The sequence below is a fragment of the Chlorocebus sabaeus genome, chromosome 6 (genome assembly GCF_047675955.1).
Source record: "Chlorocebus sabaeus isolate Y175 chromosome 6, mChlSab1.0.hap1, whole genome shotgun sequence".
Lineage (NCBI taxonomy): Eukaryota > Metazoa > Chordata > Mammalia > Primates > Cercopithecidae > Chlorocebus > Chlorocebus sabaeus.
This window is the reverse complement of record NC_132909.1, coordinates 25,755,729-25,782,639: the sequence shown is the minus strand read 5'-3', so window position 1 is coordinate 25,782,639 and position 26,911 is coordinate 25,755,729. Positions and strand designations below refer to the sequence as shown.

Sequence of the window (26,911 nt, the reverse complement as noted above, 5' to 3'; positions counted from 1 at the left end):
AAGACCAGCCTGGCTAACATGGTGAAACCCCGTCCCAACTAAAAATACAAAAAATTAGCCAGGCGTGGTGGCATGTGCCTGTAGTCCCAGCTACTCAGGAGGCTGAGGCAGGAGAATCACTTGAACCTGGGAGGCAGAGGTTGCAATGAGCTGAGATCCCGCCACTGCACTCCAGCCTGGGCAACAAAGCAAGACTCCGTCTCAAATATATATATATATATATATAAAAATATAAAACAAACAAACAATAAAAACTGTTTAGGAGCCCACAGGTAAGCCAGGCATGGGGCGTCACAAAGGGAAGAGCCAGCGAGGTTTTACACACTGACGCTTCCTCTCCAGCTGGGAAACCACCCTGGTGCCCCGCGGAGGACCAGCACCAGGAAACACACATTCCATAGGTGACTCAAGGTTCCCAAATCCAGGGAGCTATTTTCCGACTGAGTTTCCCCCAGGGCCCACCTACTTTTTGAGCAGTCTCATGCCCGCACGGAAAAGTCACGTAAATCCTTCTCTGAACTGTCTCAAAGTTATTTATCCTTAAAAAGAAGCATTTAACTTAGCATTTTGTTTTGTTTTTGTGTGTTTTGAGACAGGACTTCTTTCTGTTGCCCTTATTACAGTCTCGACCTCCCTGGCTCAAGTGATCTTCCCACCTCAGCCTTCTGAGTAGCTGGGACTACAGGTGTGCACCACCACGCCCGGCTAATTTTCCTATTTTTTGTAGAGATGGGGGGGTTTCACTATGTTGCCCAGGCTGACCTTGAACTCCTGGGCTCAAGCGATCCCCCACCTCAGCCTCCCGAAGAGCTGGGATTACAGGCATGAGGCAAGAGGGGCACTTATTTCATAGCTGGATCTCCATTTTTGGAGATGTATTGCAATTCTGAGGGATGGTGGTGTTGGCTTTTATCTTGAGGAAATCGATTCTAAAATTGACTTATGGAGAATGATACAATAGAGTGCCTTCAAAATTGGCCTAGGGGCCAGGTGCAGTGGCTCACATCTGTAATTCTAGCACTTTGGGAGGCCAAGGTGAGCAGATTACTTGAGACCAGGAGTTCAAGACCAGCCTGGTCAACATGATGAAACCCTGTCTTTCTTTAAAAAAAAAAAAAAAAAATGCAAAACTTAGCCAAGTGTGATGGTGCACGCCTGTAATCCCAGCTACTCAGATGGCTGAGGCACAAGAAACGCTTGAACCTATGAGGTAGAGATTGCAGTGAGCTGAGATCGTGCCACTGCACTCCAACCTGGGTGAGAGAGGGAGACTCTGTGTCCAAAAAAAAAAAAAAAAAAAGGAAATACAACCTTAAAAGGAGACTGGTGTATTACTTTGTTTTAATATGGATTTTTCTGTTTCAGTTTGTCACCTCCAGCTAGGAAACGGACTGCAGTCCAACGTAAGTACAGTGCACAGGATCTCTGTGTGTGCATAGTGGTTTCCCCTTACAGGGTCGATTTTGGCCTTAATCCCAAAAAGTATTTGTATATACTTTTTGTTCCTTGGCAAATAAATGAGGAAATAATTAGCCAACATTGGAAAGGTATTGTCCTAACAATGTCCCTTTAATGTTTCTTAGGAAAATTATGGTGACCCACGAAAATATCCTTGCTCAATGTCTGTTCGCTTGAATAACATATCTTGTTAATGTTTGCCTGTCTATGAAATGTGACTATGCGGAATTACTGAAAATTAACTATAAAATCAAAGGCATCTAACTTTTAAACTTATCTTGGTTCATCACGTATATTTATACTAGATTTTATACTGTCTTCATTTTTTGTTTGTTTGTTTGTTTTGAGACACAGTCTCGCTCTGTTGGCCAGGCTGGAGTTGCAGTGGTGTGATCTCGGCTACTGAAACTTCTGACTACCAGGTTCAAGCAATTCTGCCTCAGCCTCTGAGAAGCCAGGATTATAGGTGTGCACCACCACGTCCGGCTATTTATTTTATTTTTAGTAGAGACAGGGTTCCACCATGTTGGCCAGGCTGGTCTCGAACTCCTGACCTCAGGTGATCTACCCGCCTCGGCCTCCCAAAGTGTTGGGATTACGGGAGTGAGCCACCATGCCTGGCCTCACAAATGCCTTTTTGTCCAACACTGCAGGTATGTTCCAACAAATGGACTCATCCCTTCCAGTCTAGCACCTCGCTCAACCCCAAACCTGAGGGTTCTCTCACTTCTCAAAGTGGGGGCTGCCACACCTAGTCTAGAACCCTATCTGGCCTCTTTGTGCAGCACCCTGGATGCACGCAGGATCTCCGGCTCAGAGGCTTCTGGAAGGTGTGCTGCTCCCACTTACTCTGTGTTCTGATAGACGCCCACAGAGATGTTCAGCCCCTCCAGCTCTTCCTTGAGCATCTGCAGGTCTGAGTTGACGAAGCTCAGCTCCAGCCGCACTTGTTCCCGCACCTTTGGGTTCGTGGCCACTCTGTTCAAACAGAAGAGGGAGAGAAGTGCCCTCAGCCAGGTATCCCAGCTTCTGGGTGAGCAGACCCAATCCCCAGTCCCTGCAGGGAGGATCACAGCACGGCTTGCAGAGGAGGGTTAGGAGTGTCGGGTAAGGTATCCCAGGGACACAGGGCGCCTGCCCAGCTTGCAGCACACCTGCCAGTACGTGGACCTGGGGACACAGGCAATGACACTGTGAGCTGTAGACATGAACTCTATGACATCCTGCAAAAAATCAGCCTTGAAAAGAGAAAACAAAACTGCTCCCAGCCATGCCCTAAAACACCATAAGATATCCACTTGAAAAGAAATGAATGATTCCTTTCGGTAGGAGAAATCAAAATAAATAAATATAAAATTTGCTTTAAAAAAAGAAAGAAATGGATAATTAGCTGGGCATGGTGGTGCATGCCTGTAGTCCCAGGCCGGAGGATTGCTTGAGCCCAGGAGGTTAATACTGCAGGGGGCTGTGATCATGCCACTGCACTCCAGCCTGGGTGACAGGGTAAGACACTGTCTCTAAAAACTAAAATAAGATAAAATGAAATAAAATATAAAAATAAATACATATAAGATAGAAAGTAAAATAAAACAAATGAATGAGAAAATGAAGGGAGAAGTAATGCTTTCCAATTCATTCTATGAGACTAGTATTAGCAACCCAAACCTAGAAACATATAAATAGGATTATACTCCATAACCAAGTGGGATTTATCCCAGGAATGCAAGGTTGGTTTAACATCTGAAAATCAATTAATATATTATATTAACAGAATAAACGACAAAACACATGGTGACTTCAACAGATATTGAAAAAAGTCACAAAATCCATCCCAGATTCATAATAAAAATTCTCAATGAAGTAGGAATAAAAAAGAATTCATGAAATCTGATAAAAGATACCTACAAAACCCCACAGTTAACATCACACTTAGTGGTGAATGACTGCTTTTCTCTTCTCATCAGGAACAAGGCAAAGATGCCCGCTTTTGCTATTTCTAATCAAAGAGGCAAACAAGAAATTAAGGGCATCCAGATTAGAAAGGAAGAAATAAAACTGTCTTTATTCACAGATGGCATTATCTTATATATAGAAAATCCTAATGCATCCATAAAACAAATATTAGTACTAATAAATTTAGCAAGGTCACAGGGTATAATCAATATACAAATATCAATTCTTTTATTTTTTCCTCTAGACAAGGTCTCACTCTGTCACCTAGGCTGGAATGCAATGTCACCATTATGGCTTACTGTAGCCTCAACCTCCCAGGCTGAAGCCATCCACCAGCCTCAGCCTCCCAAGGAGCTGGGCCTACAGGTGCACACCACCATGCTGGCTGATTTTTGTATTTTTTTGTAGAGATGGAGTCTCACTATGTTGCCCAGGCTGGTCCAGAAATCCTGGGTTCAAAGCAATCTTTCTGCCTCAGCCTCCCAAAGTGCTGGGATTACAGGAATGAGCCACTGTGCCTGGCCAAATCTATTTCTATATACTAACAATGAACAATCTTGAAATTGAGAAAACCATTCCATTCACAATAGCATCAAAAAGAATAAAATATTCAGGAATAAACAAAAGAATCACAAGACATGTAAACCGAAAACTACAAAACAATGCTGGAGATATAGTAAAAGAAGAGCTATTCCATGTTATAGGAAGGCTCATTATTGTCAACATGTCAAGCCTCCTTAGTTGGTACATTCATTCATTGCAACCTCAATCAAAATCCCACTAACCTTTTTAATAGAAATCGACCAGCTGATCCTAAAATTCATACGGAAATGAAAAAAAAAAAAAAAAAAAAACCCTGCAATAGGCAAAACAATTTTGAAAAATAAGAACAGAGTTGGAAGACTTATATTGATTTTAAAATTTACTAAGAAGCTGGGCTGGGCATGGTGGCTCACATCTGTAATCCTAGCACTTTGGGAGGCTGAGGTGGGTAGATCACCTGAGGTCAGGAGTTCAAGACCAGCCTGGCCAACATGGTGAAACCCCATCTCTACTAAAAACACAAAAAATTAGACAGGCGTGGTGGTGGGTGCCTGTAATCCCAGCTACTCAGGAGCCTGAGGCAAGAGAATCACTTGAACCCAGGAGGCGGAGATTGCAGTGAGCCAAGATCGTGCCACTGCACTCTAGCCTGGGCAACAAGAGCAAAACTGCATCTCAAAAAATAAAAATAAAAAATAGTCAGGCGCGGTGGCTCAAGCCTGTAATCCCAGCACTTTGGGAGGCTGAGACGGGCGGATCACGAGGTCAGGAGATCGAGACCATCCTGGCGAACACGGTGAAACCCCATCTCTACTAAAAAAAATACAAAAAATTAGCCGGGCGAGGTGGCAGGCGCCTGTAGTCCCAGCTACTCGGGAGGCTGAGGCAGGAGAATGGCATAAACCTGGGAGGCAGAGCTTGCAGTGAGCTGAGATCCAGCCACTGTACTCCAGCCTGGGCGACAGAGCGAGATTCCTTCTCAAAAAAAAAAAAAAAAAAAAAAAGCAGTCCAGGAATAAATGTTTACATTTACATAAGTAAATCTTTATAATTTATTTTGAACAAAAGTGCCAAATCAATTCAATGTGGAAAAGATTATTGTTTCAACAAATAGTGCTAAAGCAGGTTGACATCCATAGGTATGTCAGGGTCCCTAAAACCACCCCCAAGTTCAATGTTAATCTAGGAGGACTTGCAAAAGCCATGGCTATGGTTTACTACAGCAAAAGACACAAAGCATAATGAGCAAAGGGAAAGGCACATAGGGTGAAATTGGGAGAAGGCCCGGCCCAGACTTCTAGGGGTCTTCTCTCAGTGGAATCCCACAGACCGTGCTTAACTCCCCCAGCAAGGAGTTGTGACAACACACGTAAAATGACACCTACCAGGGAAGCTCAGAGACTCCATGTCCAGGGTTTTTACTGGGGGCTGATAGCACAGGCACCTCTGCCCAGCATGCTCCAAAATTCTGGATTCCCAGAAGGAAGGCAAGTGGTTCCACATAAACCATACCATTTGTACAAACAGTTCAGGCACAGTGAGTCAATCTTACCAGTCTAGGAATGATGAGAACACTTCTAAAATCTAAGTTTCTAGACACCAGCCAAAGGCCAGTCTTACAAGCAGGGCTTTCTAAGAAGAGCAGTTCTGGGCCTGATATGTGAACTCTTTTCTGCGCAATAGGTAAGAATTAACCTAAATCTAAATGGCACGCCATTTACAAACACTGTCCAAATAGGTTATAGACTGCAACAAGAGCTACACCTCTAAAACTTCTAGAAGAAAATACAGGATGCAATCTTCATGACCTTAGGTTGGATAAAATATTCTTAGCTACACACGAAAAGGACAATCCTTAAAAGAAGAAATTGGGGACAGGCGCAGTGGTTCATGCCTATAATCCCAGACCAGCCTAGCCAATATGGTGAAACCCCATCTCTACTAAAAATACAAACAAAAAATTAGCTGGGGGTGGTGGCAGGCACCTGTAGTCCCAGCTACTTGGGAGGCTGAGGCAGGAGAATTGCTGGAACCAAGGAGGCATAGGCTGCAGTGAGCCGAGATTGCATCACTGCACTCCAGCCTGGTGACAGAGCAAGACTCTGTCTCAAAAAAAAGAAAAAGAAAAAAGAAGGCCAGGGGCAGTGGCCCGCGCCTGTAATCCCAGCTCTTTGGGAGGCCGAGACAGGTGGATCACCTGAGGTTGGGAGTTCGAGACAAGCCTGACCAACATGGTGAAACTCCATCTCTACCAAAAATACAAAATTAACTGGGTGTGGTGGTGCATGCCTATAATCCCAGATATTCGGGAGGCAGAGGCAGAAGAATCGCCTAAACCCAGGAGGCGGAAGTTGCAGTGAGCTGAGATCGCACCACTGCATTCCAGCCTGGGCAACTAGAGTGAAACTCCATCTCAAAAAAAAAAAAAGAAAATGAAAAGACAAGCCACAGACCGGGAGAAAATACTTTCAAATTATATATCTAACAAAGAATCTGTATCCTGGTTGGATGCAGTGGCTCATGCGTGTAATCCCAGCACTTTGGGAGGCTGAGGAGGGTGGGTCACTTCAGGCCAGGAGCTTGAGACCAGCCTGGCCAACATGGTGAAACCCCATCTCTACTAAAAATACAAAACTTAGCTGGGGGTGGTAGTGCACACCTGTAGTCTCAGCCACTCAGGAGGCTGAGGCAGGAGAATTGCTTGAACCCAGGAGGCAGAGGTTATAGTGAGCCGAGACTGCACCACTCTCCTCTAGCCTGGACAACAGAGTGAGACTCCCTCTCAAAAAAAAAAAAAAAAAGTTTTCAAGCAGAGCTGTTGAAACCTACTCAAAGGCCTTATGGATGCTCCCTCGTGTTATAGATTAGGAATCACCACTAAAATAACAGAAACAGTAACAGCCAGGTTGTAAGCCAGGCCTGTGCTGAGCACGTGTTGGTGAACTTTAGACTGGTAGAGAATCATCCTCATTTCATGGATGAGGAAGCCTGAGGTTCATTAGCCAAGAGCTCCCGGCCATCCACAGAGACTGTGAGTATCTGACCTCTGTCCCTTCCTCTGCTGATGAAAACCCAGCCACCGGTCACCTGATTGCACACGTGCACATTTGGACTCCCCCAGACAATAAGATACTGGAAGCTCAGCTTGGTGAATTTCATCAATTTAGAGATTTTTGTGTGCGTATGGCTATGACACCAGTAAGAGTACATTTTAGGCCGGGCACAGTGGCTCACATCTGTAATCCCAGTACTTTGAGAGGCTGAGGCAGGCGGATCACTTGAGGCCAACAATTCAAGATCAGTCTGGGACACACGGCAAAACCCCGTCTCTACTAAAAAGACAAAAATTAGCCAGGCGTAGTGGCACATGCCTGTAGTCCCAGCTACTCAGGAGGCTGAGGTATGAGAATCGCTTGAACCCAGGAGATGGAGGTTGCAGCGAGCTGAGACTACACCACAGTACTCCAGCCTGGGTGACAGAGTGAGACTCCATCACGAAAAATAGAAAAAAGAAATACATTTTATTTTACAACTCAGTACATGCATGCACACACAGAGACACATGTCCCTTCAACAAAAGTCTCACAAAAGTCATAGGCGTGATCCACTCCAGCATATTCTATTCTACTCTAATAACTTCTTTTTTAAAAAACAATCATGTCTGCAACCCTCCAATTCTGTGATTATCAGACATCAACTGGGTATCTAACCATTCAATTCAACTCTGACCCCAGCTCCTGGGGTAAGCACATACTCCACAGAGTAGTGGCTCGGTCCCACAAAGCTGCCCCCATTTTAGGGACCAGTCACACATCCTGACGGGGGGGAAACCTGTGCTTCTGACTGATGAGCTGTCAATCAAGGGTTCCCACTGCCACCTCCTGAGGTTTGGTAATTCACCAGAACGTTTCCCAGAACATAGGAAAGCAGCTGAAGGACCAATACTGGTTTATGTTATTCAATTCGGGAACAGTCAATTGGAAGATGTACACAGGGCAAGTTATGGTGGGAGAGGGGCAGGGCTTCCATGCTCTCTCCAGGCACCTCAACATGTTCACCAACCCAGAGGCTCCCTGAACCTCATCGTTTAGGGTTTATTTTACTTTATTTTTATTTTGGGGAGTGCAGTGGTGTGATCACGGCTCACTGCAGCCTCGCCCTCCAGGGCTCAAGTGATCCTCCCACCTCAGCCTCCCAAGTAGCTGGGACTACAGGCATGTACCACCACACCCAGCTAATTTTTATATTTTTTCACCATGTTGCCCAGTCTGGTCTCAAACTCCTGGGCTCAAGCAATCCGCCCGCCTCAGCCTTCCAAAGTGCTGGGATTAAAGGCATGAGCCACCACGCCCAGCCTTATTTTGTTTTTTGTAGAGATGGTGTCTTGCTATGTTGCCCAGGCTGGCCTCCACTCCTGGGCTCCTGGGCTTGAGTGATCCTCCCTCACCCTCCTGAGTAGCTGGAACTACAGATATGCACCAATGTGCCTGGCTAATGCAGGTTTTTTTTGTTTTGTTTTTGTTTTGAGACAGAGTCTTGCTCTCTCCCATAGGCTGGAATACAGGTGCACGATCTCAGCTCACTGCAACCTCCACCTCCCAAGTTCAAGTGATTCTCCTGCCTCAGGCTCCCGAGTAGCTGGGATTACAGGCGCCCATCACCATGCCCGGCTAATTTTTGTATTTTTAGTAGAGATGGGGTTTTGCCATGTTGGCCAGGCTGGTCTCGAACTCCTGACCTCAGGTGATCCACCCACCTCGGCTGCCCAAAGTGCTGATTACAGGCGTGAGCCACCGTGCCCGGCCTAATGCAGGGTTTTTAATGGAGGCTTCATTAAGGATAGATGATTAAATCATTGGCCACTGGTGACTGAGCTGGATCTCCAGCCTCTCTCCCCTCTCCAGAGGTCACAGAGGGAGGAGCTGAAAGTTCCAGCCCTCTCACCATGGTTTGGGCTTTCTAGGGATCAGCATCCATTCTAAAGCCTCCCACCAAGAGTGATCTCATTAGCATACAAAAGATAATTTATCACTAAGAGCTCTGTGCCAGGAACACAGGAACAGGATAAAGACCAAATATTTATCTTTTATTATGCCACAGCAACGCAATGAATTGATGTCATTACACACCACAGGTCACAATCTGCAGCTGTGCTACAAAGAGCTTATTGAGAAAACGACTGATTGTGTAGCTGATAATGTTCACAAGGATTGGGGTGGCGGGAATCCTCCCATCCCTCAGTATCAGGAATGGGTTCATTTCTTCTTACAAATGGGTTTCCTTTTGGCTAGTGAATGTAAAATGTGTTCCAAATATATTCCCTTCCTCCTACTGCCTGCCAGGAAGCTCAGAGACAAACCATGACTCACATTTCACAAAGTATATAGGACTTTGTGGCATGCACTAGCCTTACCTCCAGCTAAATCTCTCCTTTATTCTTCTTTCTCTTGCCTTCATATCTTCATTCACTCCTGATTTAAATCTTACATGTTGTATGAATGTGTTAAGGTACTTCAAATGCACTTTGAGGGAAGATAAACAATTATAATTCCTAGAGGACGAGCCTTCTTTCTCTTGGTATTTTTTTCCTGGAACGTGGCATAGCCCTTTCCACATCATGGGGGCGCTGAACAAATTTCAGTTCATGGAAGAACAAATGACAGAGTGAAGATTACTCCCTCTGGGCAGTGAGGGAGCTGATTGGTTCTCAGCACTAGAGTAGGTTCAACTTAAATATAAAAACTAAGGTGGGACACGGAGGTTCATACCTGTAATCCCAGCACTCTGGGAGGCCAAGGTAGACAGATCACCTGAAGTCAGGAATTCAAGATCAGCCCGGCCAACATGGTGAAACCCTGTCTCTACTAAAAATACAAAAATTAGCTGGGCATGGTGGTGCGTGCCGGCACTCTCAGTTACTCAGAGATCATGCCACTGCACTCCAGCCTGGGCAACAGAGGGAGGCTCCATTTCAAAAAAATAAAAAGTAAAATAGGCCAAGCACGGTGGCTCACGCCTGTAATACTAGCACTTTGGGAGGCCAAGGTGGGCAAATCACCTGAGGTCAGGAGTTGGAGACCAGCCTGACCAACATGGAGAAATCCCGTCTCTACTGAAAATACAAAATTAGCCGGGCGTGGTGGCCGGCACTTGTAATCCCAGCTACTCAGGAGGCTGAGGCAGGAGAATCACTTGAACCCAGGAGGCACAGCCTGCAGTGAGCTGATATCGTGCCATTGCACCCCAGCCTGGGCAACAAGAGGGAAACTCCAGGACGGGCGCGGTGGCTCAAGCCTGTAATCCCAGCACTTTGGGAGGCCGAGACGGGCGGATCACGAGGTCAGGAGATCGAGACCATCCTGCCTAACACAGTGAAACCCCGTCTCTACTAAAAAATACAAAAAACTAGCCGGGCGAGGTGGCGGGCGCCTGTAGTCCCAGCTACTCGGGAGGCTGAGGCAGGAGAATGGTGTGAACCCATGAGGCGGAGCTTGCAGTGAGCTGAGATCCGGTCACTGCACTCCAGGCTGGGCAAGAGAGCCAGACTCCGCCTCAAAAAAAAAAAAAAGGAGGGAAACTCCATCTCAAAAAAGAAAAAAGTCAATAAAATAAAAATAAAAATAAATAAAAACTGAGACCCTAAGAATCCTACCAAAATCCCTGGAGAGCTTCCACATAATGCCAACTCTTTATTTTTCCACCTTTATATATAAATTTGCCACGTCTCCCCCATCCCAGCTTGGCAAAACAGTTTTTGGTTTTATTTTTAAATATATTTTTTAATAGAGTCAGAGGTCTCAACATATGCCCAGGCTGGTCTCAAACTGCTAAGACAAAGCAATCCTCTTGCCTCATCCTCCCAAAGTGCTAGGATTATAGGTGTGAGCCATCAAGCCTAGCCTGGCAACGATTTTTGATTTAAGATTTGCCACAAGGCTGGGAATGGTGGCTCACGCCTGTAACCCCAACACTTTGGGAGGCCGAGGTGGGCAGATCACGAGGTCAGGAGATAAGACCATTCTGGCTAACATAGTGAAACCCTGTCTCTACTAAAAATACAAAAAAATTAGCCGGGCATGGTGGCGGCGCCTGTAGTCCCAGCTACACGGGAGGATGAGGCAGGAGAATGGCGTGAACCCAAGAGGCAGAGCTTGCAGTGAGTAGAGACTGCACCACTGCACTCCAGTCTGGGCAACAGAGGAAGACTCCGTCTCAAAAAAAAAAAAAAAAAACAACAACACAAAACTTAGCTGGGCATGGTGGCACGCACCTGTAGTCCCAGCTACTCAGGAGGCTAAGGCAGGAGAATCGCTTGAACCTGGGAGGCAGAGGTTGTAGTGAGCCAAGATTATCGCACCACTGCACTCCAGCTTGGGCAATAGAGCTAGACTCCATCTCAAAAAAAAAAAAAAAAAAAAAAGATTTGCAAGAAAGTCAGGTGAAGTGGGTCATGCCTATGATCCTAGTGCTTTGAGAGACTGAGGCAGGAGGATTGCTTGAGGCTAGGAGTTCAAGAACAGCCGAAGCAACATAGTGAGACCTTGTCTCTAAAACAAATACATTTTTTTATTTTAGTTTAGTTTTTATTTTTGAGACGGAGTCTTGCTCTGTCACCCAGGCTGGAGTGCAGTGGTACGATCTTGGCTCACTGCAACCTCCACCTCCAGGTTCAAGCAATTCTCGTGCCTCAGCCTCCCGAGTAGCTGGGGTTGCAGGTGTGTGCCACCATATCCAGCTAATATTTTGTATTTTTAGTAGAGATGGGGTTTCACCCTGTTGGCCAGGCTGGTCTTGAACTCCTGACCTCAAGTGATCCACCTGCCTCTGCCTCCCAAAGTGCTGGGATTACAGGCGTGAGACACCACACCCAGCCAATTTTTGTATTTTTAGTAGAGACAGGGTTTCACCATGTTGCTCAGGCTGGTTTTGAACTCCTGGCCTCAGGTGATTCTTGAGGATCAGCCTCCCAAAGTGCTGGGATTACAGGCTTGAGCCACCACACCTGGCCTAAAAAAAAAGGTTTAGATGCATTTCCAAAAAATCAGTGAGTTGCCCTTAAGATGTAGAACTCTTTATGTTGGTCACTGTGAAAACTGTTGGCAGCCAGGTGGGGTCTCAGGGTTGGTTTCTATAATGCGGACCTTTGGTGCAACCAAGATTCAGAAATCAACCCTGGAGTCTGAGCTTCGTTGCTAGCACAGGTGTATGTCAGAGGTGTTCGAAGCAAAGTGACTCCGTTTTGAGTGAGGGCTGGAAAATGAGGCTGAGACTTGTTGGGCTGCATTCTCAGAAAATTAGCCATTCCTAGCCTCTAGATGTTTACAGCAAAGGGAACAAATTAATAATGTTTACTAAAACAGACCCAGACCTGGGAGTGTCCAGATATCCCATGGAGAACAAAGGCATTCCTCAAATTTGCTTTAAAGATAATAATATCGGGCCGGGCGTGGTAGCTCACACCTATAATCCTGAGGCGGGTGGATCACAAGATCAGGAGATCAAGACCATCCTGGCTAACATGGTGAAAACCCGTCTCTACCAAAAATACAAAAAAATTAGCCAGGCATGGTGACGGGCGCCTATAGTCCCAGCTACTTGGGAAGCTGAGGCAGAAGAATGATGTGAACCCGGGAGGCGGAGCTTGCAGTGAGCCGAGATCGCGCCACTGCACTCCAGCCTGGGCGACAGAGCTAGACTCCAACTCAAAAAATAATAATAATAATAATAATATTGATTCTTGCAAAATATAGTAATTAAGAAAATTAATTCTTTTTATTTGAGACAGAGTCTTGCTCTGTCGCCTAGGCTGGAGTGCAGTGGCACAATCTTAGGAGTCTGAGGCAGGAGGATTACTTGAGGCCAGGAGTTCAAGACCAACCTGGGCAATATAGGGAGACCTCCATCTCTACAGAAAATCTGAAAATGAAAATTAGTTGGGAATGGTGGTATACGCCTATAGTCCCAGCTGCTCAGGAGGCTAAGGCAGGAGGATCACTTGAGCCCAGGAGTCTGAGGCTGCAGTGGGCTAGGATTGCACTGCTACACTCCAGTGTGCGCCACAGAGCAAGACCTTCTCTCAAAAAATAAATAGGCACGGTGGCTTACACCTGTAATCGCAGCACTCTGGGAGGCCTAGGCACGAGGATTGCTTGAGTCCTGGAGTTTGAGACCAGCCTGAGCATCACAGGGAGACCCAGTCTCCACAAAAAATTTTTAAAATTGGCTGAATGCCAGTCAGGTGTGGTGGCTCATGTCTGTAATCCCAGCACTTTGGGAGGCCGAGGTGGGTGGATCACCTGAGGTCAGAAGTTTGAGAACAGCCTGGACAACATGGTGAACCCGCTCTCTATTAAAAATACAAAAATTAGCCGGGCAGTGGTGCATGCCTGTAATCCCAGCTACTAGGGAGGCTGAGGCAGGAAAATCGCTTGAACCCGGGAGGCAACAGAGTGAGACTCCATCTCAGGGAAAAAAAAAAAAAAAAAAAAAAAAAATTAGCCTAATGTGGTGGTACACACCTGTGGAGGCTGAAGCGGAAGATAGCTTGAGCCCTGAAGGTTGAGGCTGCGGTGAGCTGTGATCATACCACTGAACTCTAGGTTGGACAACAGAGCAAGACCCTACCTCAAAATGAATAAATATAAAAATTTTATTTATTTATTGAGACAGAGTCTCCCTCTGTCACCCAGGCTGAAGTGCAGTGGCATGATCTCGGCTCACTGCAACCTCCGTCCCCCTGGTTCAAGCGATTCTCCTGCCTCAGCCTCCCAAGTAGCTGGGATTAAAGGTGCACGCCACCACACCTAGCTCATTTTCTTTTCTTTTTGTTAAGAGACAACGTCTCACTCTGTCACTCAGGCTGGAGTGCAACGGCGCAATCTCGGCTCACTGCAGCCTGGAACTCCTGGGCTCAGGGGATTCTCCAGCCTCAGCCTCCCGAGTAGCTGGGATTACAGATGTGTACCACCACGCGTGGCTAATTTTTGTATTGTTAGTAGAGACAAGGTTTAACCATGTTGGCCAGGCCAGCCTCAAACTCCTGACCTCAAACGATTTGCCCGCTTCAGCCTCCCAAAGTGCTGTGATTACAGACTTGAGCCACTGCGCCTGGCCTAAAAAGTTTTTTTTTTTTTTTAATAATACATATGTATTTTGCATTCTGTCCCCATTTGTTTTAGTGTAATTTTTTTTTCTCCCAAGTCTTTTCACAAAACTGTCCTTCCAGGAATAAGCACCACATTGACACAGTGATTTGCCACAGCTTCAGCAACCTTATTAGAGCAGCTTAGCCTTAGTCCATCTGATCCCAAATCCCGCTCTGCCAGGGCTTCCGGAGGCTGGAGTGAGGACTGTCCCATCCCCTGCTGAGGTGGCTGCCAGACCGGCAGGACATCTGCTCCCAGCCTCTTGATGGAGGAAGGCGGGCCTTGGAGTTGGTATCAGCCCTAAAGGCTATGGAGGGCCTGCAAACCCCACCAGAGACACACACCAGTCCTCCCACAACTGACAGTGTGAGCTGTCATTAACCTCAAGTCACTCATGACAGTCAAGGCCATTCCACGTCACTCCTGACCCAGAATTTCATCACCCTTGTCCAGGGGTCACAAACTGAAGACCTGAGGGACTTGTTCACCTGGCTCTCAGGGTGTTACTATCCCCTCTCTGAAACGAGTCCCCAAAACTTAAAAATTCAACCATCGGCCAGGCACAGTGGGTCATGCCTGTAATCCAAGCACTTTGGGAGGCTGAGGCAGGCAGATGACTTGAGGTCAGGAGTTTGAGGTCAGCCTGGCCAACAAGGAGAAACCTCATCTCTACTAAAAATACAAAAATTAGCCGGGCATGATGGTGCGTGCTTGTAGTCCCAGCTACTCAGGAGGCTGAGGCAGGAGAATCACATGAACCCGGGAGGCGGAGGTTGCAGTGAGCTGAGATCGCGCCACTGCACTCCATCCAGCCTGGGTGACAGAGCAAGACTCTGTCTCAAAAAGAAAAAAAAAAAAAAAAATCCAACAATCAGATTAAAAATATATATATATATACATATTCCTAACTTCTCCTGGAAAAAAAAAATTAGAAGATACAGCAACTCTGGCCCTACCCTCCATGAGGCAAACTGCAGTTGCCTCATCTAGAGAGGGTATATGCTGTGCACTTCACCACAGTCCCCACCATTCCTTATTGTCTCACAGCACAGAATCCAGCCCCATTCACTCATTTCAAGCCCACCTGAACCCTGTAAACCTCGGAGCAGGTCACTTCTGATCTAGCCCAAAAACTCTCAGCACAACAGGGGAACCTGAAGCCCAGACAGGTTAAATGACCTGCTTTGTTCAAAGAACTAGTTAACTAAAACTAGTTAAAACTAGGCAACCTGTTTTTTCTTTCTTTCTTTTTTTTTTTTTTTTTGGATGGAGACTCGCTCTGTTGCCAGGCTGGAGTGCAATGGTGTGATCTCGGCTCACTGCAACCTCCACCTCCCAGGTTCAAACGATTCTCCTGCCTCTAGCCTCCTGAGTAGCTGGGATTACGGGCACGTGCCACCATACCCGGTTAATTTTTTAATTTTTAGTAGCGACGGGGGTTTTACCATGTTGGCCAGGATAGTCTCAATCTCTTGACCTCGTGATCCGCCCACCTCGGCCTCCCAAAATGCTGGGATTACAGATGTGAGCCACCATGCCCGGCCCTGCTTTAAATTTCACAAAGACTGCCTCAATTTCACATAAACTTCATCATGTTTCTACCCTAGCTTTCCTCAAGGGAAGGAAGCTGGGAGAAGATAGAATATTGTCTCTGGTTGAGACAATGAAAAGGTCTCATTGAAAATGAAACCAAATGAAAAAGTACGGCCAGGCATGGTGGCTCACGCCTGTAATTCCAGCACTTTGGGAGGCCGAGGCAGGTGGATCACCTGAGGTCAGGAGTTCAAGACCAGCCTGGCCAACACCATGAAACCCCATCTTACTGAAAACACAAAATGTAGCCAGGCATGGTGGCACATGCCTATAATCCCAGCTACTCGGGAGGCTGAGGCACAAGAATTGCTTGAACCCAGGAGGTGGAGGTTGGTATCTCAACACTGTACTCCATCCTGGGAGACAGAATGAGACTCTGTCTCAAACAAACAAACAAACAAAACCTGAAAAAAAGTGCATTTGAAACATTTGATGGCTTCCTAACACAACTCCAGGAAGCTCATGGACTCCCGGCTCGAATGGATTAGCGAAGGGAAGACTCTGAAGGATCACAAAATCTGGTTTTTCAAGTGCCTGCCTAGCTACAATACCCTCCGACAGCCCTCAGGTAAGGGCTCAGCACCCCCATTTCCATTCCTGCATTTCTGGGGACATTTCCAAACATCTCCCACCCCATTCCAACGGTTCTACCTTCCTTTAGGTGCTGCGGTAGGACACCTGGGAACCAGAAGACAAACAGAAGGAAAGCAGAGCCTAATTTACAACTGAAACCACCCATGGCCTGCGGGGACAGCCACGTAATGCGTTGCCCAGGGACACTGAGGGGCCACAGCAGAGCTTGGCAAAATGCCCTATTTGTTTTCGGGAAACCGTTGGTGCTTGTTGAGTCAGATTAATAAATACCTTCAGGGTTTCCTCTGACAACATTCTCCAGCAAGAGGCACTTTGAACCTTTAGGCCACTGTGAGAATCATTAACAACCCCCACCCCTACCCCTGCCAACCAAACCACTGCCAGTTTAACAATGAGCTTGAGCCAGGCTCGGGCCTCAGAAAGGGTGACTGCTGGTGTCGTTAAAAGAGAACAAGGCACACAAAATTGCCCTAGTTCCTGCCTGAGAAACTCCCAAGTTTCCTGCTCACAGGGGCCTCTCCGACCACCCTTTGTCTCTAAGGCTGGTCGCCCTGGGCCAACCTCTATGACATTCAGAGTTCATTATTCCCTAGAAAACATCGCTTCCCTAGGTGATCTGATTTGTTTACTTGCCTATAAAGGTGTCCTCCCATCCCCCAACAAGAGAAATCACAAAAGCAGGGCCTCGCCTGATCTTCACGCACCTCAACTGTGCCTGCCACTGAACAGGTGGTTCAATAGCCAGGCACAGGGGCTCACTACTGAAATCCCAGCACTTTGAGAGGCCAAGGCAGGGGGATCACTTGAGGCCAAGAGTTTGAGACCAGCCTGGGCAACATGGTGAAACCCTGTCTCTACTAAAAATTTAAAAAATTCAGTTAGCCGGGTGTGCTGGCACGTGCCTATAGTCCCAGCTATTTGGGAAGCTGAGGCAGGAGAATCACTTGAACCTGGGAGGCACAGATTGCAGTGAGCTAAGACTGCACCATTGCACTCCAGTCTGGGCAACAAGAGTGAAACTCCGTCTCAAAAAAAAAAAAAAAAAAAAGGTGCTCAATGAATCCATAAATAGATAAATCAATTGTTGTCCACTCCTAGGAAAGCCACACAGCATCCAGGCTACCCATCTGCCCCCTGAGCCACAGAGCAGGCCTGTCCAAGGGCCAACCAGAACCCTAGGCCACAAAACACACCACAGCCTTCCCAGCACATGGCAGGGAGTCCCAAAATCAGGGGCCCTCGCCCACGTTACACAGACGACATGAGATCCTCTCTGCTACTATGGGAGCGGACAATTCCCATGTCCAGACTTGTCTTGGGACGGGGACACGGCTTGACTTTTTAAAAGCCAAAATGCTACTGTATTTTTCCCAGACTCCTCCAGTAACAACCTCCTTTGCACCCAGTTGCAAAAGGAGCTGGAGAAGAGGTTCCCAGACAAACTTCCCACCCAGGACCTCAAGTCCTCAGGTATTCCGTGAGTAAAAAAGCAACACAGGCCAGGCACAGTGGTTCATGTTTGTAATCCCAGCACTCTGGGAGACCGAGGCAGGAGGACCACTTGAGGACAGTAGTTCGAGAACAATCTTGGCAACATAGCAAGTCCCTGTCTCTACAAATAATTTTTAAAAAAATCAGTCGGGCATTGGCCGGGCACAGTGGCTCACGCCTGTAATCCCAGCACTTTGGGAGGCTGAGGTGGGTGGATCACAAGGTCAGGAGTTCGAGACCAGCCTGGCCAAGACGGTGAAACCCCGTCTCTACTAAAAATACAAAAATGAGCCAGGCACAGTAGCGGGCGCCTGTAGTCCCAGCTACTCAGGAGGCTGAGGCAGGAGAATCGCTTGAACCCAGGAGGCAGAGGTTGCAGTGAGCCGAGATCCTGCCACTGCACTCTAGCCTGGGTGATAGAGCAAGACTCCGTCTCAAAAATAAAAATAAAAATTAGTCGGGCATGGTGGTACCTGCCTGTGGTCCCAGCTACTCAGGAGGCTGTGTTAGGAGGACTGCTTGAGCCCAGGAGGTTGGGGCTACAGTGAGCTGTGATTGCACCACTGCACTCCAGCCTGGGCAACAAGCGAGACCCTGTCTCAAAACAAAACTAAACCAAGCCCAACACAGGAGCAGCACTGCTTTCCCTGATGGATTGGGTGGTTCAAGAGGGTTGCTTATATAACTCTTCTGGACCTCTGAAGTATTTCACAATAATAAATAAAAATAACTCATGCACTTGGTAGAAGCACATTCAAACACTGACAGGAATAAAATGAAAACTGAGTCACCTCTACCCCTATCCCCAGTCTTGCCCCAAAGAACTGACTGCTAACAGCTTCTACCTTGGTCCTTTTGTGCATATACAAAAGCATATGTACAACATCCTTTTTTTTCTTTTGAGACACAGTCTTGCTCTGTCGCCCAGGCTGGAGTACAGTGGCACAATCTTGACTCACTGCAATCTCCGCCTTGTGGGTTCAAGCAATTCTCATGCCTCAGCCTCCCAAGTAGCAGGGATTACAGGCCCAGGCCACTACACCCAGCTAATTTTTGTATTTTTAGTAGAGATGGGGTTTCGCCGCATTGGCCAGGCTGGTCCCAATCCTTGGCCTCAAAGGATCCACCTGCCTTGGCTTCCTAAAGTTCTGGGATTACAGGCGTGAGCCCATGCCTGTATATGTACAACATCCATTAAACATACACACACACTCAGGGTGTGCTGCTCTGAACTCTTCTTTTCCCCTCTTAACATCTCAGAGGTCTTTCCTAAGGAGTAAACACAGACCCATTCAGAAATGAACTGCCCCCAAGGTCATGATCAGAGCCCCTCCTCCTGCTTGACTGAGTGCTCAGGGGAGCAGCCCATGTTGAGGAGGTGATCCCGCCATTCACTCAAGTCTGTGACCAGTGACTGGGAGCCTCAGAGTCTTATGGCTCTTTTGCAAACATTCTGTTTTTCCAAACAACCTCTACAGGAAGGCTCCAGGTTCCCCCAAGCTTGGCCTCCAACGATGAAGCTAACCCACTGGGAACACCCATGATCAATATCCTTGCAGACATTTTGGCACCCTCGCCCCTGGAATCCCTGAAAGTCCCAGGAAGCTCCAAGGGACTTGCAGTTTCAAGCAGGCAGGCTGGACCCCATCTCTGCTGGGTTTTCAGGTTCTAGGTCCCCAAAGGCACTCCACGTTTCTTCCTGAGGCCCCAGGAGGCATCTGTTTCACTCACCCGGGCAGCAGGTGTGGTGCCCACCTCGACTACACATTATAAAAGGTGGCATGAAGCCCAGGCATGATGGCTCATGCATGTAATCCCAACACTTTGGGAGGCCGAGGCAGGTGGATCACCTGAGGTCAGGAGTTTGAGACCAGCCTGACCAACATGGAGAAACCTCATCTCTACTAAAAATACACAGTTAGCCGGGTGTGGTGGCACATGCCTGTAATCCCAGCTACTCAGGAGGCTGAGGCAGGAGAATTGCTTGAAACCGGGAGGCAGAGGTGGCTGTGTGAGCCAAGATCGCACCAATGCACTCTAGCCTGGGCAACAAGAGAGAAACTCCATCTGAAGGAAAAAAAAAAAAAAAAGGGTGGCATGGGGCCAGGCACGGTGTCTCACACCTGTAATTCCAGCACTTTGGGAGGTGGAAGCAGATGGATTGCTTGAGGCCAGGAGTTTGAGACCAGGCTGGCCAACATAGCAAAACATGGTCTCTACTAAAAAGACAAAAAATTAGCCAGGCATGGTGGTACACACCTGTGGTCCCAGCTACTCGGGAGGCTGAGGCAGGAGAATCGCTTGAACCCAGGAGGCACAGGTTGCAGTGAGCCGAGATCGTGCCACTGCACTCCAGCCTGGGTGACAGAGCAAGACTGTCTCCAAACAAACAAAAAAAAAGGTGGCATGGGGGTAACGAGTCACCAGTAGAACTCGGAAGGAAAAAGAAACTCTGCACTCTTTGTAAACAGAAGGCAGCTGGCACTTTGTCTTTTGCTGCATTTCGTTGCCTGGAGAGGGTTTATAGAGGTCTAGACACAGATAAGGCTTCCCCGAGTTCTCTGCTGGATAAGTAACTGTTTTACCACCATAGCATACTAATGAGTGCCCTAGAGCACGGGGGTGTACTGAGCCCTCTCATTAGTAAGGTGGACACTGGCAACAGAAATGTCCCTTCTCCCTCCTTTCTGCTTTTCTTTCCTTTATATATTCAATAAACATTTACCAAGCAGATTCTGCACCAGGAATAGTGTCAGGCAGTGGAGAAAATAGGCAAGTCCCAGAGAAAGCCAGAAAACAAACCTCAAGACAAAAATTGGGCTTCCCATCAAGATGGCTGACTGAATTGAAGCCAAACGCCACACCATCTGCATCTATCTCCCACCCAACCAATTCCCAAACACACAAACAGGCAGGGTAAAATATCTGTTTTCAACATAATCAAGTTCTAGGCAAGAAAGAGACGGCTCCAGATGCCAGAAATGAGGAGGAAACCCAACGCTGAAACCAAGAGCCTGGCCTGGGAGTTTAGGGAACAGATGGCTAGCACTCAGGAAAGGCAGGGAAGCCAGAAGACACCTACTTCAGAAGGTTTTCCGCTCCGGTCCTCATCCGCACGGCTTTCAGGATCTGCTGATTCAAAGCAGCTCTTTGGTTCTGCAATTTACTCCGGCCGGTTTGTGCAAGGGGGTTACAGCCCTGAGGAAAAATAAGAGATGCCCCTTCAGAGGTCGGCCACTCTAAAAATGATGACAGGTTTTAATATAATGGAAAATTTTTAACTTCAAAAATAATCTTTTCTGAAAACAAAACATCTATGTAGAAAATATTGAAAAGTATAAAGAAAAGTCGCTCATAACACAATTGCAAAACATCCACTGTGAATTGATCTTTCCTTCTATTTTATTTATTTAATTTATTTTAGGGACAAGGTCTCAGCTAGGCACTGTGGTTCACGCCTGTAATCCCAGAACTTTGGAAGGCCAAGGTGGGTGGATCACCTGAAGTCAGGAGTTCAAGACCAGCCTGGCCAACATGGTGAAACCCTGTTTCTACTAAAAATACAAAAAATTAGCCAGGTGTGGTGGTGGGCGCCTGTAATCCCAGCTACTCAGGAGGCTGAGGCATGAGAATCGCTTGAACCTGGGTGGTGAAGGCTGTGGTGAGCCGAGATTGCACCACTGCACTCCAGCCTCAGCAACCAAAGTGAAACACTGTCTCAAAAATTAATTAAGGGCCGGGCGCGGTGGCTCAAGCCTGTAATCCCAGCACTTTGGGAGGCCGAGACGGGCGGATCACGAGGTCAGGAGATCAAGACCATCCTGGCTAACCCGGTGAAACCCCGTCTCTACTAAAAAAATACAAAAAACTAGCTGGGTGAGGTGGCGGGTGCCTGTAGTCCCAGCTACTCGGGAGGCTGAGGCAGGAGAATGGCGCGGTGGCTCAAGCCTGTAATCCCAGCACTTTGGGAGGCCGAGACGGGCGGATCACGAGGTCAGGAGATCAAGACCATCCTGGCTAACCCGGTGAAACCCCGTCTCTACTAAAAAAATACAAAAAACTAGCTGGGTGAGGTGGCGGGTGCCTGTAGTCCCAGCTACTCGGGAGGCTGAGGCAGGAGAATGGCATAAACCCGGGAGGCAGAGCTTGCCGTAAGCTGAGATCCGGCCACTGCACTCCAGCCTGGGCGACACAGCGAGACTCCATCTCAAAAAAAAATAATAATAATAATTAATTAATTAAAGACATATCTCTGGGGCAGAGTTATAAGATCAAACATCTTTAGGGCTACCCATGGACCAGCCCAATCATCCTTCAGGACAGAAAGGCACACACACCCTTGTGACTGCTTTCCCCCTCACTGTTACTGAGTATCTACAATTTTTGTTTTGTTTTGTTTTGTTTTGAGACGGAGTCCCACTTTGCCGCCTAGGACGCAGTGCAGTGGTGCAATCTTGGCTCACTGCAATCTCCAACTCCTTAGTTCAGGTGATTTTCATGCCTCAGCTTCCCAAGTAGCTGGGACTACAGGTGCATGTCACCATGTCCAGGCAATTTTTCTATTTTTAGTAGACACAGGGTTTTGCCATGTTGCCCAGGCTGGTCTTGAACTTCTGACTTCAAGTGATCCACCTGCCTCAGCCTCCCAAAGGGCTGGGATGGCAGGTGTGAGCCACTGCGCCTGACCTACTTTTTGTTTAATAACAGCTTTATGCAGATATAATCCACATACCATATATTTTCCCCTTTTAAAATAAGCAATTCATTGTTTTTAGTATATTCAGGAGTTACAGAACCATCAACGCTGATTTTTTTTTTTTTTTTTTTTTTTTTTTTTGAGATGGTGTCTTGCTCTGTCACCCAGGCTGCAGTGCAGTGGCATGATCTCAGCTCACTGCAACCTCTGCCTCCCAGGTTCACGTGATTCTCCTGCCTCAGCCTCCCAAGTAGCTGGGATTACAGGTGCCCACCACCACACCCAGCTAATTTTTGTATTTTTTGTAGAGATGGGGTTTCACCATGTTGGCCAGGCTGGTCCTGAACTCCTGACCTCAGGTGATCTGCCTACCTCAGCCCCCGCAAAGTGCTGGGATTACAGGCATGAGCCACCACACCTACCAACCACTATCTGATTTTAGAACATTTTCATCACCCTAAAAAGAAAGCAAGTAGCCATTAGCATCACTCCCTATTTCCTTTTCCCCTTAAACCCAGCCCTAGGCAACCCCAAATCTACTTTCTGTCTTTACAGGTTTGCTTATTCAAGATTATTTCATATAAACGGAATCATATAATATGTGGCCTTTGCATCTGGCTTCTTTCATTTGCCATAATGTTCTCAAGGTTTAACCAGGTTGTAGCATATCTCAGAACTTCGTCTCTTTGTCCCTGAATAAGATTTCATTATATAGATACACCACACTTGTGTACTTTATCCATTCATCATACGATGGGCATGGGGAGTGTTTTCACTTTTTGACTATTACGAATAAGGCTGTTTATGTGCGTACAAGGTTTTATATGGACATATGCTTTTGTTTCTCTTAAATGTAGAAATAAAAGTTCTAGATCAGATGGGATTTTTTTGTTTTGTTTTGTTTTTATTTTTGTTTTTTTGAGACAGAGACTTGCTCTGTCGTCCAGGCTTGAGTGCAGTGGCTCGATCTTGGCTCATTTCAACCTCTGTCTCCCGGGTTCGAGCGATTCTCCTACTTCAACCTCCCGGGTAGCTGGGATTACAGGTGTGCACCACCATGACCAGCTAATCTTTGTATTTTTAGTAGAGAGGGGGGTTTCACCATGTTGGCCAGGCTGGTCTCAAACTCCTGACCTCAAGTGATCCGCCCGCCTTGGCTTCCCAAAGTGCTGGGATTATAGGCGTGAGCCACTGTGCCCGGTCTAGATCATATGACTTATTCTATGTTAATGATTTGAGGAACTATCAGACTCTTCAAAGTGGTTATACAATTTTACAATCCAACTAACAGCATGAGAGTTCCAATCCATCTACATCTCACCAATACAGGTGCTGATCTGTCTTTTTTATTACAGCTATCTTACGTGTTTGCTGTCTCGCACTGTGGTTTCGAATTGTGTCTCCCTGACAGTTAATGGTGTTGAATATCTTTTCATGAACTTATTGGCCAACTGTATATCTTCTTCGAAGAAATATCAATTCAGATCCTTTGCACATTTTTTGTTTGTTTTGAAACAGGGTCTCAGTCTGTCACTCAGACTGGACTGCTGCAGTGGTGTGATCTCAGCTCACTGCAACCTTCACCTCCTGGGTTCAGGTGATTCTCCTGCCTCAGCCTCCTGAGCAGCTGGGACTATAGGTGCATGCCATCATGTCCGGCTAATTGTTATATTTTTTGGTAGATACAGGGTTTCACCATTTTTTGCCAGGCTGGTCTTGAACTCCTGTCCTCAAGTGATCCACCCGCCTTGGCCTCCCAAAGTGCTGGTCTTACGGGCGTGAGCCACCACGCCCGGCCCTCCTTTGCCCAGTTTTAAACTGGGTTGTCTTTTTATCTGTCTAGTTGAAAGTTATGATTTTTAATTTTTTATTTTTTATTTTTTTTTATTTTTATTTTTTTTTGAGACGGAGTCTCGCTCTGTCACCCAGGCTGGAGTGCAGTGGCCGGATCTCAGCTCACTGCAAGCTCCGCCTCCCGGGTTCATGCCATTCTCCTGCCTCAGCCTCCCGAGTAGCTGGGACTACAGGCGCCCGCCACCACGCCCGGCTAGTTTTTTGTATTTTCATTAGAGACGGGGTTTCACTGTGTTAGCCAGGATGGTCTCGATCTGCTGACCTCGTGATCCACCCGTCTCGGCCTCCCAAAGTGCTGGGATTACAGGCTTGAGCCACCGCGCCCGGCTGATTTTTAATCTCTGCCAAGTTGACATGCAAAAATAGATAGCTCATTCTTCTAATTTGTATGTTTATTACAACAGTGAATGTAAAGGTTTTTCCATATAATCTTAACACTTTAATTTCTTTTTCAACAAATTGTCTGTGTTCTCTGACCATTATGCCCTGGGGTATCTGGATTACAACGTTTCATGCTAAAAGTTTAAGATTGGAATAAAAGTTGCATTTTAACGTAATGGTGTTCTTCCCACCCTAGACAGGTAGAAGCCCCAGGACCTGAGTTAGGACCACATTCCTCTTTGACGTTTATCTCTAGGCCCTGCCCACTGTGGTTACTCCCTGGGAGCGGTGTGGCAGGCAGTATTATGTGGTGAAGAGACTGCCCTTTCTCTCTCGATGAGTCACATCTCAGGCCTGCACATACCTGGCCTCCCTGACCTCTGCCCAAGCCACACCCATGGCCTGGACCCCAGGGAGGGAGCTGTGAGTTATCTATAGCGGAAACCTCCTCAGGAATCCCAGTATTCTCCTTCCAGAAAGATTTATCATTCTTGGCCAGAACGGTCATGGCGGCTCATGCCTGTAATCCCAAGCACTTTGAGAGGCTGAGGCCAGAGGATCGCTCGAGGCCAGGAGTTTGAGGCTGTGGTGCGCTACGATTGCGCCACTGCACTCCAGCCTGGATAACAGAGTGAGACTCTGTCTCTACAAAGAATAATAAAAATGTTAAAATAATAATAAAAATAAAAGACTTGGCCGGGCACGGTGGCTCAAGCCTGTAATCCCAGCACTTTGGGAGGCCGAGACGGGCGGATCACAAGGTCAGGAGATCGAGACCATCCTGGCTAACACGGTGAAACCCCGTCTCTACTAAAAAATACAAAAAACTAGCTGGGCGTGGTGGTGGGCGCCTGTAGTCCCAGCTACTCGGGAGGCTGAGGCAGGAGAATGGAGTGAAATTGGGAGGCGGAGCTTGCAATGAGCTGAGATCCGGCCACTGCACTCCAGCCTGGGCGACAGAGCGAGACTCTGTCTCAAAAAAAAAAAAAAAAAAGACTTCTCATTCTCATTTCCCAGCAGGTCACCACCACCTGTCCCCGACATAGCCCCACAACCTAATTTTCCCTATCTCACAAGGACGCTTTCCCCCAGTTCAAATTGCACAGATATTCAGAATCTGAGTTGGCTTCTGTTGCCGGGCTAGAGAGCAGTGGTGCGATCTCAGCTCACTACAGCCTCTGCCTCCTGGGTTCAAGTGATTATCTTCCCTCATCCTGCTGAGTAGCTGGAATTACAGGCACCCGCCACCACGCCCAGCTAGTTTTTCTATTTTTAGTAGAGACGGGGTTTCACCATGTTGGCCAGGCTGCTCTTGAACTCCTGACCTCAGGTGATCCACCCGCCTCGGCCTCCCAAAGTGCTGGGATTACAGGCGTGAGCCATGGCACCCAGCCCTGGAATGGATCTTAAAATTAATATCGTTTAAAGCATTAAATGGTTTCCAATTTTGTCTTTTTTCAGATTTAAGATTAAAATATCTTTGGCCGGGTGTGGTAGTTCACGCCTGTAATCCCAGCACTTTGGGAGGCCAAGGCGGGCGGATCACCTAAGGCCAAGAGTTCGAGAACAGCCTGGTCAACATGACGAAACCCCATCTCTACTAAAAATACAAAAAACTTAGCCAGGCATGGTGGCATGCACCTGTAATCCCAGCTACTGGAGAGGCTGAGGTGGCAGAATTGCTTAAACCCGAGAGGCGGAGGTTGCAGTGAGCCAAGATCGTGCCACTGCACTGCACTCCAGCCTGGGCGACAGAGCAAGACTCCGTCTCAAAAAAAAAAAAAAGAAAAGAAAACTTTAATGTTACGCTATTATAATTTAATACTAAAGAACTAAAATAACTGTTCGCCTCTTTCCTTTCCACTTCCAAAAATGACGATGATTCAGTTTGACTCTGAATTACCTGGATCACCACTGCTGTGTTTCATCTTACAGGGAAGCTTGAATAATTCCTTTATGTACATTCCCAGAGCTCAGATAAGCAGCCGTTCCAGACTATGGACAAGAACGTTTTTTCTGTTCGTATACTTTCCCCAACTTCTGCTGGCCTGGAATCACTACGCCCTAACCAGCCCACAGATATGTGGTTAAGTTTCTAGATAAGGCATAGGAACACTTAGGGTTAGATTTGACTGAGTAATTGGACCCGAAACCACATTACTTATTCCTGACAGGTAGGAATGTTGGGCCCTGCTGGGGAACA

At 47.1% G+C, this 26,911-nt stretch overlaps 1 protein-coding gene across 1 annotated transcript in view; it reads right to left on the bottom strand.

The window, feature by feature from the left end:
• The window catches only part of RHPN2 (rhophilin Rho GTPase binding protein 2), an 86,524-nt gene that overhangs the window by 43,567 nt on the left and 16,046 nt on the right, over positions 1–26,911 (bottom strand). Inside the window, exons 2-3 of the mRNA XM_007996233.3 lie at positions 20,860–20,975; positions 2,308–2,436 (exon numbers count right to left, since the gene is read on the bottom strand). Coding sequence (XP_007994424.3) covers positions 2,308–2,436; positions 20,860–20,975 — 245 coding nt within the window. The remainder of the gene's footprint in view (positions 1–2,307; positions 2,437–20,859; positions 20,976–26,911) is intronic.